The 17,290-nt window shown below is 43.5% G+C and overlaps 1 protein-coding gene across 2 annotated transcripts in view; it reads left to right on the top strand.

The window, feature by feature from the left end:
- Positions 1-6,614, top strand: part of PTPN11 (protein tyrosine phosphatase non-receptor type 11) — a 67,976-nt gene extending 61,362 nt beyond the window's left edge. For both annotated transcript variants that reach the window (XM_052654415.1, XM_052654414.1), the window contains exons 15-16: positions 1,496-1,598; positions 2,525-6,614. In XM_052654415.1, the coding sequence (XP_052510375.1) occupies positions 1,496-1,565 (70 nt within the window). In that variant the 3' untranslated portion in view covers positions 1,566-1,598; positions 2,525-6,614. The remainder of the gene's footprint in view (positions 1-1,495; positions 1,599-2,524) is intronic.
- The last annotated feature ends 10,676 nt before the right edge of the window (positions 6,615-17,290 follow it).

The raw sequence follows: 17,290 nt of genomic DNA, 5'->3' as shown, positions 1-17,290 counted from the left end.
GAAGATCCCGTGGTGAAGGGAATGGGAGCTGATTCCAGTATTCTTGCCTGAAGAATCCCATGGACAGAGGAGCCTGGCAGGCTATAGTCCGTCGGGTCACAAAGAGCTGGACTTGACTCAGCGACTAAGCACACAGTGGTCCACACAGCCGTGGTCTAATTTTCCAGAGTCAGCAGAAATCCACCGTGGCTATTTAAACCAGGGGTTAGCGAACTGTAGCACCCAGGCCAAATCTGGGCCACAGCTTGTTTTTGTACAGCTCATGGATGGCTTTTAAAGGGTTATTAAAAAAAACCACACACACAAAGAATAATACATGACAGAGACCGCATATGGCCCACAGAGACTACATAATTTTCGGTCTGGTTCTGTACAGAAAAACTTTGCCAACTCCTTTTTAAAACTAAAACATGTGATAGGAAAATATTTGTTAAATCAATGATGTAATAGTAATTATAAGTTATGATTTTTCTGTATATCCTGAAGTCACTCTCTGGTATAACATTTACTTTTTATTTTCCCCTGCGAGTCTTATGTCTGTTTGCTTCTGATGTGGATTTTTAAACCCCTGCTGGCTTTAATACTCTATATAAATGTTTTGGATAACATATATGAGGTTCGTATTTACATTTGCTTTCTATTTAGCATTGAGATGAAGTGATGCAGCAAAAGTACGCTTTTCGCCAAGCTCCCTCTTCCTTCTGGCTGCTTGTTTCTTTCCCAGTAGGCCGATGGGGAAAGTTGATACTTTGAATTGTGATCTGCAGTGGAACCAGCACGTCAGGGCCCCAATTTCTTGCCAGGAAGCTTTCCCCACGTGTTGGCTCAACAGAATTAGCTCTGATGACTCCCCTGTTACCAGTGGCCTCCTTGTGAGCAACAGGTTCTCTGCCTTTCCCATCATCCCCCTCATAGGGTGCAGACCCAGGAGACCCCAGCCCCTGCTGCTTGTTTCAGCTTGTTCCTCTCTGGCCAGCCTGCTGCTGCTGATTTCCTCGTCCTCCTGGACTGTTCTGGTCACCAGGGGCCCTAAACCACCAACCAGTTTCACGTTCACTTTCACGTGACTGGATAGGGACTGAATGGATCTAGAGTCACTGCCTGACCATTCCTACATTTTGCCTTCATAGAGCTCTGGCCATCAGATCCCTCTCCTCGCAGTGAACACCATTTTTTTCTCTGTGCACACTCCCCAGCTTCCTTCACGGCCTAACCCAGGACCTTGTTACACAGGCCTCCCTTACTCCAACCTACTGGGAAACAGCTCTCCGTGTGCCAAACCCTTGAGAGCACAGGGACTCAAGGCTCTTCACAGTGATTTTGATATGTGTTTCTGTCTCAAATCCCCTCCTAGAATGTCAGCTCCTGGGGACAACAGCTATATCTGTGCCATACTCAGTCCCAGAGAATGAAGTAGATGGGTTATTACTATCACATAAGGTTAAGCAGTATGTCTGTGTTTTTGTTAGTGTCTTCTTCTTTCTCTTCTTTTCAGAATGAGAGAAGACAATGCTAGAGTCTATGAAAACGTGGGCCTGATGCAGCAGCAGAAAAGCTTCAGATGAGAAGACCCACCAAGACGTCAAGCACAGAAACAGGTATTTCAGTGCAAGTGGTCTCGGGTTCATTGTTCATATCAATTCAGTTCAGTCGCTCAGGTCGTGTCCAACTCTTTGTGACCCCATGGACTACAGCATGCCAGGCTTCTCTGTCCATCACCAATTCCCGGAGCTTACTCAAACTCATGTCCATCAGGTCGGTGATGCCATCCAACCATCTCATCCTCTTACCGTCCCCTTCTCCTTCTGCCTTCAATCTTCCCCAGCATCAGGGTCTGGTGAATTTGTGGCATTTCGGAGCTGGCATATAATCCGTGACTGTTATAATAAAACAAACCTCCTTCTTTTTAGAAATCAGCCTTCTTTTTCTTTTGCCTGTATTTCTTTTTCCAAGCTGGATTCATTTAAATATTGAAATCAAATGCAAAATTAATTCTGTTAAGGGCAGGGTTAGCACTGAACTGAGAAATGGTTAAAACTGGTGATGAAGAGCATATATCATCATTCCTGCAATTTTTAGTAAAGTAGATTAACCCAGGCTGTGCTGGGAGAGGATCTCTAGGGATTTAGGAAGTATGGGGACACGGTCCTGGATGATTGGAGTCAGGATGCCTGAGTTTTCACCTTAGTGGGCCTCTGATTGCCTGCCTGTGTGACACAGGGCACTGAACCTCCTGGGCCTCTCTGACTGGCTCGACTCCACACCTTCCAGCTCTGATGCTAGGAATTATCTCCCTTGTACATCTCCTCCCTGTCAATCATCTTTTTAGAGAGTGACCCAAGTGCGTGTATGGATGTAACCCAAGAGAATTTAGAAGCTCACAGTTTTTAGTATTTCATGTTGAAGTTCTCATTTCTAATGAGTAGTATATTTAAAAGCTTTAACTCTGCTTTAAAATGGTTTACTGCCTTGCCAGACTTTTCAATGTATGCTCCTTAAAAATTCTAATTTCTTTCTTTGCTAGATGTGAACTTTCACCCTCTCCCTGAAAAGATCAAGAACAGATGCAAGAAAGGTTACATGAAGAATGAACTTGAATTTGGAAAACTTGCACTGTGGTTGGCTACCTTTTGATAAGCAAAATTTGAAACCATTTAAAGACCACTGTATTTTAACTTGATGATACCTGATTTCTAGTTACTCATGTCCTCAGATAAGAAATCATCTCTATGATGTAGACAGTGTTATATTTTATGGAATTTTATTTTAAATTGAGGAAGCAGTTAAATTGTGTTGTATATTTTACAGATGATGGTGACTCAAATTCTAGTTATTGGCATTTTTTTTTTATAACCTCAACAGATTGAGTTTCCTCTCCCCTCTTTGTAGGGGATGCTAGGGCACTTGTAAGAGGAAAAATGATTTGGAAAAATTAAGTAACAACATCCTATAGAAGAGTGAACAGTTTTATTTATCATCACTTATCCAGTAGTGGATAATTCATTTTGATGGCCTCTTATTTTGGCTCAAGAATAATTAAGCCAGTGCCCCAGACTGTCTACCTTTGCATTGACATTAAAAAATCACGGAGGGGAAAGATCATGGGAACTTAGGATAAAAGGCATGCTTTCTTCTTAGCAGTTGACCAGTTACCATTCAGCCTGTTGACTGAAAACGTTGTGGTGGGAAAACATTTGCCATCTTTCCTTTTCATTTGAGTAATTGTCTTGTGTTTGGGGAAAAAAATTGCATCTTCAGATAACCAGTTTTTGGTTATCATTTGTTGCTGACAAACCACCTCAAAACTGAGTGGCTTAAAACAAGAGCTTGCTTTTTCTCACCTTCTTCAAACTGGGCTGGGCTCAGCTGGGTGATTCCTCTCCTTGTCTTGCTGGTGTCACTCATGTGGTGGGCAGGATGGCTTGGCTTCTCTGTCTGCGTGTGGTCCTCAGGTCTCTTATTCGCCAGCAGGGTAGCTGGACCACATTCATGGGAGCTCTGAGGCCCCAAGGGTATAGAGTAGTAACGGCCACATGCACTGAAGACTTCAACCCAGAACTGTCGCCGCATCATTTCTACTGCCCCGTGTTGGTTAAAGCCAGTCCCAGGCCCAGGCCCAGGGCCAGGCCCAGGCCCCGTTTGGGAAGAGGGGCCTGCATGAGGGCATGAACTGGAGGTAAGTTTCCTTGGAGGCCCCCAGCGTAACAGTCAGGACCAGTGCCATGGAAAAACAGCTAAAAAAAAAAGTAGCAAAAGTAGGAGCCGCTAGTGACCTTGGAAAGCTGAAGCTGGTTATGATAACTGGTGTAAGTTGGGAGTCGGGCAGAAACAGGGCCTTCAGCAAGCTTCTTGAACCACTTCTGCTGGCTCTTAGCATATTTTCTGAACCATCACTTTGGGCACCTGACCTCTCAAGGATGGATGTGTTTGTGAGGGCAGAGCATTTGAAAGCAGAACCAGCTCACTGCCCTAGCCCCTACAGAGAGGTGTATGGAGTGCACTCCCACATATCCCACACCCATGCCTGCCGTTGGCTGAGTGAGGAGGAGCAGTTCTCCTGAGGCCACTAATCTGACTGAATTAGCAGTAGCTCATTTTTGTTTTAACTGAGCAGTAAGATTTGCTAACGTCCTACCTGAAGTGCCTTCTCCAAAGACATCCCTCTTTGCCCTGTGTGTTGAATCATCATTCAATGAGTGTATTTCAATTAAAGCGTCATTGGTGGACATGGTAAAGATAATAAAATGCCATGGCAACTTTGCTGTTAAGTCATGGGCTCCTTCATCGAATTCTTCTTGCTTTGTCTCCTGAAAAAGAAGGACTAGATCCAGCCCTGGTAGTAGTTCCTTCCTGAGGGCTTTACCTCCTTTAAAATCCTGAGGAGATTTGTTTGAGGAGAGCCTGGCTGCCATTTTCAGAAGACAAAAATGTACATTGGAAAAAAAGAGTATGTTGATTTCCCCCCTACCCCACCTCCCATCCCGCCTGGCCGTTGAACTTCAGCATTGAAGCACAGCCTTCAGTGCTTCAGAACACAGGTCTGATCTGAAGGTAATTACCTTGTAAGAGGAATGTAAATGACTACTGTCTTCTTGTCAAACCTGTAAGGAAAGAGATTCCAGTTAAGTATTTGCAACAAGGATCTTGCGTCCTGTTATTTTTTATTACATTGTCACATTGAAGGGTTCTCATTTTTGCGGTAAATTTTTGACTGTGGACTTTGGGGGCAAGGTCTTTCACCAGCAAACAAGGGTTTGATTGTACAATATATCTGCTGCAGTAACGTCTCTGCCTGTAGCTTAAGATCAGTTGGTTTTGCACTTGGAAACCACCTGATCTTGGCCAGCTTTGTAAAGGGACATTGATTTCATTTAGATTTCCCTCCATAAAGTCAGCAAACTATCATGTGCTATAAACTGATGCCAAGACAAGGTTGTAATAGTCCCTAGGGTGCTGAGGTGTGCCATGTGTTTGGTAAAGGTGATTGTAGGTTCTTGGGTAACGTTACATGGGATGGATTCAGGTGGAGGGACTGTGAAGATGGGTGGGGGCAGGGGGCGGGGGCTCAAGGTGCAGGTAGAAAAAAATACAGTGGAAATGGAAGTTCCAAAGAGGTGGTTTCTGAGGAAGTCAGAGGGCCTGGGGCCAGAGCAGTCAGTAATAGTTGAATCAAGTTACTGGGAAGTAGGTGTGATAGCTACACGTCTACAGTCTGCTTCCAGGTTGCTGGTAGACATTAAATTTGCACAATATCCCGTAGCTGGCTAAGTATTTTAAAATTATAAGCATAAGATTTTATATTTGGGGTGAAGAAATTACCTGGCACGTGGTATTGGGGTTTTTTAAAAAGAAGCCAAATTTCAGAGTCTTAATAACTTTTTTAAAAAGGAAAAAAAAAAGCAAAAAGACACCTTGTATTCAGTGTGTGGCCCTCCTGAAAATTCTGGTCATCTCTCCCTTTGAAATCAGTGACTCAGTGACTTTTTAAATGTGGCTAAACAGGGATGAGAACGTACATGTATGATTTTCTTGGTGTTTGTGCGTCCTTTACAAAGCCCAGTTGCTTTGGAACACCCAAGAAAGTCATCAAGATTATTTTTAGGTGTTATTAAGGGGTTGTTAAGGGTTTACTGGGGTTTTTAAGAACTAATATAATGTCCTGGGTTCTTTCTAGTGCAGAGGAATGTGGAAAAAGGTATGCAGTTGTGAAGTGCTTTGTTGTAGCTTATTAATCTGCAAGGGAGACTTAGGTTGTAGACATAAGTACAAACCCAGTGCAGTTTTTGTTTTCTGTATGTTGTTGGGGGAATAAAGTTTTATATGGCAAGCACATGGCCTCCCTGATTTCAATATGCCTTTATTAGGATCTGTATTAGCCCTTGATTTCTTTAAAATCTTTTTTCCTCTTCCTCTTGAAAAGTAAGTTCCAAAATATAGTTTATTGTATCTTCCATCCCTAAAGTTTATTCCTTTTTCATTACGGGCAGTTCACACAAGGCAAAAATATTAAACAGTTGGTTTTAGTGTGTTGTATAACTTTACTGTCTATCAAACTAATTTTTACAAGTTTTCATCCTAAACCTCAAATCATGTAATTAATAATTTGCCTGTTTATTTATGACCTAATTGTGATTCTTTTATTAATAAAAGCTAATGGAAAAGGACCCTTTATTAAGTTGATGACTAGACCTACAGGTAATTTTCCTGCAGTATATGAAGTATTGTGCCAGAGTATTGAAAGATATGTAATATTTTATTGATAAATCTATCCTTCAAAAGGAAGACGTTTTAGGATGTCATCATTTTGATGTGAATCATGTAAATGTTGATAATATGCACTGTTTATTATACATTTAGTGTTTCAAGAGATTCAGTTAATTGCCTTTTTGCCCACGTATATTACATAGTCTATTTGCAATTGTTTTTAAAAAATAACATTAAGAGAATAGTTTATGTAGAGGAACGTTAGTGGCTGTTAATTGTCTCCCCACCTATATTTATGGGTGTTAGTTTTAACTGCTTTGCTAGTTGCAAAGCTGCATTATCAGAGTAAAAGTGTATTTGTAAACTGTATGGGAACTAAAAATTAGGAATAAAACCATTTTCTTATATTACAGTATTTGTCATTTACTTCATCAAAAATGTCCAGAAACAACATTGCAAAGCAACTATACTCCAAAAAAAAAAAAAAAAGGTCGAGGAAAAACTGTGTTTATATGTCCCTGAACCTCTATACTGGCCAGATGCTGACATTTAGCAACTCTTACCTAGAAGGGAACTTGGAATATAGAATGAATGAATGAATCAGTTCCTCAGGCACTTACTCAGTACCAACTTATTGAGCAGCTCTGGGAGACACAAAGGCAATTTTATTCGAAAGAACTTATGAGTAAGTAGCAAATAAAAAATATGTCTGTATAATATACACAGAAAACATATAGAACTGGATGTAAATAGTGTTGAGTGGGGCCCTGAAGTGAAGATATGATAAAGGAGGCTTGCAGGAGCAGTAAATCAGCGTGGCGCAGGACGTCAGTCTCCCCTTAGGAGTAGCTTAGGTCTCATACCTCATGCCAACAGGGCCGTTTGCTGCTTCTGACATCGCTACCCAGAAAGAAATCCTTTTTTATAAATAACAAAACAGGTATTCCTTCTGTATTATAAATCCAAGGAATGATCTGTATTATTTACTTACTTACACTTTTGTAAAATACTGTTGCCCTCCTCTTGGTCTCAGCCGAGTTGCCTGTATTTAGATGCAGGTGGTTTGGTCATGTATCCATTCAGGAAATACAGAGCCCCTGCGAAATGCCGAGTGCTGCGTCTGTCTGTGTTAAGTCACGGGGACTGAGCAGTGAGCAGAATAGATGTGGGGGCCATCGTCACAGTGGTGGTGCTCCAACATGGGAGCTAGGCCTGGTACAGTCAGAAGGTAGTTAACTGGGGATTCCCTGGTGGGCCAGTGCTCTCAGTGCTAAGGGCCCGGGTTCGATCCCTGGTCCTGATCCTGGTCGAGGAACTAAAATCCCACAAGGGACTTCTCTGGGAGTCCAGTGGTTAAGACTTCACCTTCCAATGCAAGGGGCTTGAGTTCGACCCCTGGTCAGGGAATTAGGGTCCCACGGGCTGTGGGGTGCAGTCAAAAAAAAAATCCCACAAGCCACATGGTGCAGCAAAAAAAAAAGGAAAGCAGTTAGCTGTACTTGGGATAAGCACTACTGAAGATGCAGGACAGTAAGACAAGCAGGAAAAATGGGAATTAGTGAATTTCAAATGGTATGGGAGTTGTGAAGAGGAACTGAGGGTATCTATCAAGGGAATTTTCTTGAGAGGGGAACCTCTGCTGGGTTTTCATAGCATGGTATTTTGGTGTGTAGCGACTGAACAACAACAACTTTGGTGTGTACCCTCTGGGGTTTCAGAAAAGGTATACACTGCTGGCCTGGAAACTCTCTTTCCCCTTCAGCCTGCCTGAGATCCTGAGTTGTACATTAGATATTAGTTGCTCGTTTGTGTCTGACTGTTTGCAACCCCTTGGATTGTAGCCTGCCAGGCTCCTCTGTCCATAGAATTTTCCAGGCAAGAATACTGGAGTGGGTTGCCATTTCCTTCTCCAGGGGATCTTCCCAACCCAGGGATCGAACACAGGTCTCCTGCATTGCAGGTGGATTCTTTACTGTCTAAGCCACCAAGGAATTTCTGTACATTAGATGGCAATGGCAGTATCTTTTACTTGTCATGAAAGAACTTTCTAGTTCTATAGGTCTTACACATAAGAAGAGTCCCTAAGAGAATGTGTAGATTAAAGGGCAAAGCAGGAATCCCCATAACCAATTAATTGTGAATGGAGCGCTAAGGGTTTATTTAGCTTGTTGTTGTGTTAGTTACTCAGTTGTATCTGACTGTTTCCAACCCGATGGGCTGGGCTGTAGCCTGTCAAGCTTGATCATCTTGTAAATGAAAAGCTTTTGAAGAAAGCACCTGTTATTGGATCATGTGCATGCTTTTGTATCCACTCATTTGCTTTGACTGATTCTTCACCAGCTGAGCTATCAGGGAAGCCCATACAAGAAGCAGTTGGAAAAAAAAGGGGATGGTGACCTGAAGTAAATGGTTTTATTGCAGGTGCTGTTTTTTTCCCCCTAGGAACTAAGTGAGCTTCCAAACACTGAATTTGAGCCAAGAAGAGTGATTTGCTATTTTATCAATAGCCACAGTTACTAGTGAGCTGATAGTCTTGTCATTTGAGGTTAGATGATTTAAATCTCTAAATAGCATCCTGATATAAAACACAGCTACTCAAAGAAGAGTTGATAAGAAAGAATCTTATGAACATTTTTATGGACAAAAAAATTCATATGTTACTCAGACTTGTCTCTACCTGATAAGACCGTAGAGTGTTTTGGGTACAAACTCTCTTCCATTCAGCAAAAATTAAATCCTTGCTAGAGACTAGACACGGGAATAGATGGATAAAAGTCCTTGTTTTGACATGTTTAGTGTAGTCAAGGAGATAGATCTGTATATAGGTAGTAAGTTGATGGGAGTAGACAATAAGAGTATTAACTGAATGGTTACATAGAGGAGTAAATTATAGGGGAGTTGGAATTCAATGTTGGGGGTCCCTTAAGCTTATTCTTGGCCATGGGGGAGCCTCTCTGTGTTTGTGTGCGTATGTACAGAGAAAGAGGGGAAGTGTGTGTGTGTAGAGAAATAGGCAAACTGTCCTTTCATTTTCTTGTGGGTTCAGTTAAGGTCAGTTTCTTTGCTTCTCTTTCTAGAAATGAACATGCAAGGCAAATAGCTATTTCCCTTCTTCTCTTTCAACTCTTCTCTATTCATCTTTGAATAAAGGAGAATAATTCTGTTTGTCATGATCTGCACCAATGGCAGTTCTAGGACTCTTCTGGACACATTTTGCAGCAAAACATAGTACATATTTTATCAGTGTCTTTATCCTCTATCCATGCATCTGTTCACCACATTTTTAACCATCCTGCTCTTGGTGAAGTATAAAGTCACTATTTGGATAATCTAGGCTAGTTTTGTTAGGACTTCCTAGTATAATTTAGAGTATAACTATGGTTTGGAATGAGCCATTTCATTCTGAATGTAATCACTGTTGAGACCACATTTTTCAAGGGAAAAATCAAGTTCACGTCCTAAGGCGAAGGATTTTTTTTCCCTACATTGTAAATGTTTTCATATAAGTTCACAGAGTTACATTGCAGTTTAGTTTTACAATTAATAAATGTTCCTTTATTTATTAATTCAGGACTACCCTAGAGAATGTATATAATCTAGGCCTCTGAGTTTTAACAGCTTGGCAGAATGTATCTTCCAAGTGCTGGTATTTTCTTTTTTTCCGGCTCTGCGGCTTCTGGGATCTAGTTCCCCAACCAGAGATCCAACCTGGGCCCTTGGCAGTGAAAGCTCAGAATCCTAGCCACTGGTTGTCATTCAATCACTCATTTGTGTCTAACTCTTTGTGACCCCGTGGACTGCAGCACACCAGTCTTCCCCGTCCTTCACTGTTTCCTGGCGTTTGCTCAAACTCATGTCCATTGGTCCATTGAGTTGATGATGCCATCAACCATCTGGTCACCAGGGGATTCCCAAGTAATTGTATTTGAATGTGATCTCATGATTCATGAGTTCTTTTGTGTTTGTCTTTAGTTTGTTTAAAAATTTTTTTTTTAATTGTGAAATGTGAATAACACAAAATTGAACGTTTATACCACTTTTAAGTGTATGGTATGAGGAATTCACATTACTGTGCAACATTAACCATGATATTTCCAGAACTGTATCATCACCACTGAAATTCTGGACCCATTAACCAATATGTCTGTTTTTTAAAAGTTTCCCTCCCCTAGGCTTAAAAAATTGTGTTTGTTTTTGAATACATAATAAATTCACTTAGAACAAAGTGTGAAGTATTCAAAAGAGCATTTTTTTGTTGTTCAGTGGCTGTCGTGTCTGACTCTCTCTGACCCCATGGACTGCAGCATGCCAGGCTTCCCTGCCCTTCACTGTCTCCCAGAGTTTGCTCAAACTCATGTCCACTGAGTCAGTGATGCCATCCAACCATCTCATCCTCTGTCACCTCCTTCTCCTCCTGCCCTCAATCTTTCCTAGCATCAGGAGCTTTTCCAATGAGTCGGCTCTTTGCATTAGGTGGCCAAAGTATTGGAACTTCAGCTTTAGCATCAGTCAAAAGAGCATACAGTGGGAAATCTCTTCACACCTGTCTCCTGTGAACAGTGTTTCTCATTATCCCCAAGGACTGAGAGCAGCTTTGAACATATGTCCCACTGTAAGTGCCAGTTCCAAGAGTTTACATTTGTTACTTGGATATGGTGTTGGAAAAGACTCTTGAGAGTCCCTTGGACTGTGAGGAGATCAAACCAGTCAATCCTAAAGGAAATCAGTCCAGACTATTCATCAGAAGAACTGATGCTGAAGCTGAAGCTCCAATACTTTGGCCATATAATGAGAAGAGCCGACTCATTGGGAAAGACCCTGCTGCTGGGAAAGATTGAGGGCAGGAGGAGAAGGGGACAACAGAGGATGAGATGGTTGGATGGCATCGCCGACTCAATGGACATGAGTTTGAGTAAACTCTGGGAGCTGGTGAAGGACAGGGAAGCCTGGCGTGCTGCAGTCCATGGGGTCGCAAAGAGTTGGACACGACTGAGCAACTGAACAACAGCAACAACAAAGTGCTGGTTCCAAGAGTTTACACTTGTTTCTTGGATGCAGGATGCTGAAATGTCCCCCAGTGTGGCTGACACTAGTTATAGCCCGACCAGCCTCTTTCCCCTCGTATCTTTACCCTGTGGTCCAACATGAGCCCTCATCCCTCTAATAGATGAACAGAGATGGTTCAATGTAACTAAATCTGCTTCTCTCAAGCATCGTTTCAAATGCTTTGTGCATCCCTTTCTGTGAATTCTTTATGCCACTTGCCTTTTTGTTTTTTCCTTTCCTTTTCAGTTCTGGATCTGTCCTGTTCTGAGTTTAGGACGAAAGATATTCAATTCTCTCTGACTGGCTGACTTGTCTGGAATTACTGAATCACCAATCAATTTCTGTAAATGCTCTTTAGGTGCGTATGGAATATACCTGTCTGTGCATTGTGGTTTGGGCCTTGCTGTGATTGTCATTCTCAGTTTTTTTCCTTCCTCAGGTTGATGGAGAGCATTCTTGGCATTGCCAGGATGCTGAAGCTCTCTACCAGCTACCATGTGAGACCAGTCTTAATTATCCTGGCTAGTGAGTTTAGGGGAGAAGGCAGTGGCAACCCACTCCAGTACTCTTGCCTGGCAAATCCCATGGACAGAGGAGCCTGGTAGGCTGCAGTCCATGGGGTCGCACAGAGTTGGACACGACTGAAGTGACTTAGCAGCAGCAGCGAGTTTAGAATTTCTTCAGGTTTTCTTTCAGATTCAAAAGCAACAAGCAGTATGCATTCATGCATCCATTCAACCCCTTTTTAATGAGTATGGTGAGCCCTAGGCTAGCTACTATGAGGGATGGAAAACAAATATCCATCTTGACCCCTGTCTTAAAAGACTTGACACCCCATTTAGGGAAAGGAGACACACACAGGCTAAATAAAAGATGGAAAATAAAACAGCTATGGAAAGACTGTCAGAGATGATTTAAAAAACTGAAAGGTACCTTCCCCTGGCAAAGCAGGTACTCTCCCCTGTCTGTCTTGCTCACCGCCATGTACCTGTGCCTAGCATGATGCCTGGGTGGCTCAGTAGTTACGGATGAATGGCTCATCTCCATTTTACAGATGAGTAAACTGAGGTTCTGTCTTCCCCAGTGGCTCAGCGGTAAAGAATCCACCTACAATGCAGGAGAAGCAGGAGACTCAGGTTTGATCCCTGGGTCAGGAAGATCCCCTGGAGGAGGAAATGGCAATCCACTCCAGTATTCTTGCCTGGAGAATTTCATGGACAGAGGAGCCTGGGGGGCTACAGTCCATGGGGTCGCACAGAGTCGGATACAACTGAAACAACTTAGCATGCATGCAAACTGAGATTCAGGGACACAACTGACTTATCTGAGGTTCCACTCGCTCAGTAAGTGGGGAATTAGGGTCTGTTGAGCCCAGGAGTGCAGGATAAGCAGGACTCAGGTGGAGGCAGCCTCACTCTGATTCTCTGGGGCAGCTGTGAACTCTGAACAGTCACGCCCAGCCCCTGCAGAAGCCCCTTGAAGCTCTGGGCCAGCACTCAGCATCTCCTCCACTGGTGCAGGCCCCAGCATTACCACCGCTCTATTGTTTCAACCAGAAATGTAGGGATCATCTGTGACCCCTCCGGTGCCTGTCCATCCCTCCGGCCAGTTCCATTCACTCTCCTAAAGTATATCTAGCCCTGGTCTGTTGCCATTACTATTACTGCCATTCGAAGGTCAAGGAGACAGGTAGTGATGTTCCTGGAAGTTAAGGAAAGGCAGTGTCTCAGGCCCTCCTTCACCCTTACTGGGTCAGAAAAGTGAAAGTGTTAATTGCTCAGTTGTGTGTGACTCTATTTGACTGTAGCCCACCATGCTTCTCTGCCCATGGGATTTCCCAGACAAGAATACTGGAGTGGGTAGCCATTTCCTTCTCCAGGGGATCTTTCCAACCCAGGAATTGAACCCGAGTCTTCTGCATTGCAGGCAGATTCTTTACTGTCTGAGCCACCAGGGATTGAATCACAAACTGTATTTTTTTTTTTTTTTTAAACAAGATTACCAGGGGCTGTGTGGGCACATTTGAAATGAGCTGCATTGGAGAGAAAGGTCGTTGGAAATTAGACCCCGTGCTTGGTTCAGTCCACATCTGCAGATGGGGATTTGGGAATCACTTGACATCACAGGAGTACCCACGAAGAATAGGAAAAATCCAAAGACTGAGTCTCAAAGAACCCATAAGGCCTCAAAACCAACTTTAGATATTCTTAGACATCGCACCTACCAAAACCGAGTTTGTGAAATCCCAAGCATATGTTAAATCCATCTAACTATGGGAAGAGAAGGGGAAAGAAATGTAGAGGAAGCAAACTCTAAAATTAAAGTCTGTTTGGGAGGTGACAGATGTCTGGGTCCTGATGGATTTCTCGGCTTGTAAGAAGTAGTTTTTTTCCATCTTCATTCATACATGTTTGACGGTTGCTTCCCCTTTTACCATTATTATTTTTTCTCATACGAAAATCAATTTCCTTCTTTCTAAAGGGTGGATTCTCTCAAGTGTTACCTTGTATAAAGGCTTTAGAAAATGTCTTAACAAAGGTTTGAGTTACGGACAGAAAAGATTCCTAAGCTTCCGTCATACAAATAAGCTTCTAGCAGTGCCCCACTGTGAATTGATTTATTGTGTTCAATATGTTTTCCACCTTTGACAATGGACTAAGATCCTTGTTTGTGTGTGTATGCTTAGTCGTGTCCGACTCTTTGTGACCCCGTGAACTGTAGCCCACCAGGCTCCCTTGTCTGTGCAATTTTCCAGGCAAGAATGCTGGAGTGGGATGGCATTCCTTTCTCCAGGGGATCTTTCCAACCCAGGGATCGAACCCATATCTCTTGTTGTAGCCACGTGTTCTGGGAAACAAACTCACTCAGAAGGACAATGCAGATAGTGGAGTGCAGTTTATTACACTGGCGGGCCCAAGGCAGAGTCTCCTCTTAGCCAAGGACCCTGACCAGTTTTTCTGATGAAAACCTTATATACCCTAAGTGTACGTGCCCAAACCCACCTCCCCAAATTCCCTGAAACTAGTCTGAACAAAGGAAAAGAAAGATACAATCAAAGTTAACCTGTGATTCATATGCCTTAAGCCTAGGTAGTTAACAGTGGACAAATATCAATAGGCCTGTGGTCATACCCCAATAAACATGATAGAATTTATGATTCTATTCAGTTACACAGATAATTAGGGTATTCTTTTAGGCAACAGAGAGTCTAGGTACGAGCCCTGGGGCTCTTCCATCCAGGTGGCCTGGTTTTCCAGTTGGTATGTTGTTTCCATAGATACTGGGCATATAGCTCAAAGTCCACAGTCCGGCCTGAGATGGAGTCCTGCTTTCAAGATGGAGCCTGTTCTGTCTGTTTCCTCCTTCATTTCCCCCTCTTGATGCTCTTAACTCATAGTATGAGCATAATTCATAGGGATATATTGCACCCTGACTCTCCGACCTCCAATGTGGGAGAATGACATCAACCTTTGGGTTACAAAATTCATAATACATTGTAAAATAAAGGGTCCACAAAGCAGAACTATCAAGGCAACTATAACAATGGTAAATATAGTTTTCCACCAATCACCCTTCACCCAAGATAGGACTGAAGTCCAAAAAGGAAGATTATCATCAGACATAACCTTTACCTGACCTTTCATGTCATCCTGGGTGGCTGATATATAGCCAGATAAATCAGGAATATATACACAACATTCAATTTTAATTATAGCACAGGTCCCTCTTTGTACTGAAACTAAGGTTAGTCTCAAGACGATACCAGCAAGTCCTTGTAGCAGCAGTTGATCGTCGAGCTTCATCTCTGTTTCATCTTTAAGATGACCTTGGTTTCACGGGGATCAGTGGGGTCCTGTTGCGTAGTCTGCTTAGCGTCCTCCGGGTCTGCCTGGTATGCTCTCTTCACCCTCACATGGTGGATCCAGGGAGTGACACCTGCAACTTTAACTGCAGTAGGGCTGGTTAGAACAACAGTATATGGACCCTTCCAATGTGGGGCCAAGGAGTGCTGTTTCCCGTCCTTGACCACACCTGATCCCTGGGCACAAATTCATGAATCTGTTCCCAAAGGGAGAACGGCACCCTTTCTTGTACAAACTTAGTTACCTGATTTATTACCTTACCCAGTTGTTCCATCTGCTGTGAAATCTCATCGCTCTTTACCTGAGGGAAATGTGTTGACACCTGTTTTATTATGGGAGGGGGCCTCCCATACACAGTTTTGTATGGGAAAGAGCCACGGAACTGTGGGGTCATCCTGAGTGAGCAGAGCCGTCGGAAGCAAATCCACCCCGGAACAGTCAGTCTCTAAGATCCACTTGGAGAGTGTCTTTTTAAGTGTCCGGTTGGTTCCATCCTCCATCCCAGAACTCTGGGGCCTATATGCTGTATGTAATTTCCACTTGATGTTTAAAGTTTTGCTTACTTGTTATACTAAATCAGCTATGAAAGCCGGGCCATTGTCTGATCCAATGCTGGTAGGAAATCCAAATCTGGGAACTATCTCCTAAGCAGGCACCAGGCTACTTCTGATGCTGTTTCAGTCTGGGCAGGAAAAGCTTCTACCCATCCCGAGAATGTACATACCATGACCAGCAGGTAACAGTAGTGTCGGTGAGGTTTCATTTTAGTCAAGTCCGCTTCCAGGTATTCAAAGGGCAGCGTGCCTTTTAGCTGAATCCCTGGAGGTTTCTGTCCATGCCAAGAGGCAGCATTGACCTGTGAGCAGGCAGTGCAGTTCTGAGATTTTGTCCTGTGTTAGGGAAGAGAGGTGGGGAACTAAGAAATATTTTCAAATTAGCTCTTCCAGTTTATCATGGCCTAGATGGGTTGCTTGGTGTGTTTGGCTTATCAGAGTGGCTGCCAATTCCTCCGGTACCAATAATTTGCCACTTGGCAATTCCCACCACCCCTTTTCAGTCTTGATGGCCCCTTCTGCTTTGGCTAGTTAGTTTTGGCTTCAGTGTATTTTGGAGAGTCTAGCGTTACCTCAGGCAGCTCCACCAATATGAGAGCTTTAATAGGGGCTTCACTTGTCACCCCCAAGCCCTCGGCTGCTTGTTTAGTGGTCTTATCTGCCAGTCTGTTCCCTGAGCCTGGGGGGTGGGTATCCTCTTTTTGACGTCCTCGGCAGTGTATGACTGCAACCCTTTCTGGTTCCCAGGCAGCATCTAACAGGGTCTTAATTTCTTCCTTATTTTTAATATCTTTTTCACTAACTGTCAAAGGCCTCTCTCCTTATACAGAGCCCTGTAGTGTGGCAAAAGCATACCTGGAGTCTGTATCAATGTTTGTCTTCTTACCTTTTGACAGCTGGAGGGCCCGGATTAGAGCATATTGTTTGACCCATTGAGGAGACCAGTGTGACGGCAGAGAGCTAGCCTCAGTGATGGTTTCTTCCATGACTACTGCATATCCCAACAGTCATTGTCCTTGTTTCACCAGGCTGGTGCCCTTGGTGTACAGGACCAAATCTGGGTCTGGGATTGGCTGGTCTCTCAAGTCAGGTCTGCTGGCATATTTCCTTGCAATCATGTGAGGGCCCACCTTCTCCCACAGGAAGGAGAGTGGCCGGATTCAGAGCCTGACAAGGCTCAGTAGTAACATGGGGGTTCTCACATAACAGTCCTTGGTATTGAGTAATCCGGGATGTCGATAGCCATTTATGGGGGTTCCCTCGCAGGAGAATGTTGACCTCATGCGGGACTTCTATGAACAAATCTTGGCCCAAAGTCAGCTTCGTTGCCTCTTGGACCAGTAAGGCAACTGCAACAACTGCCCATAAGCATCCCAGCCACCCAGTGGCAACATTGTCCAGCTGATTAGAGATAAGTCACTGGTCTGTCCCATGTCCCCATAGTCTGGGACAACACTCCCATAGCCACCTTGTCCTTTTCAGTCATGTAAAGAGTCAACGGCTTTGCAAGGTCTGGCAGGCCCAAGGCGGGTACTGATGTCATTGTACCGGGTTTGAGTTCTGTTACCAGTGGGACATGTTTTGCAAGCCTGGTGCGGGGGGTGGGGGTGCAGGGTTGTCTTC

Source organism: Budorcas taxicolor, chromosome 17 (genome assembly GCF_023091745.1).
Source record: "Budorcas taxicolor isolate Tak-1 chromosome 17, Takin1.1, whole genome shotgun sequence".
Lineage (NCBI taxonomy): Eukaryota > Metazoa > Chordata > Mammalia > Artiodactyla > Bovidae > Budorcas > Budorcas taxicolor.
This window is presented reverse-complemented; position numbering and strand designations above follow the sequence as displayed.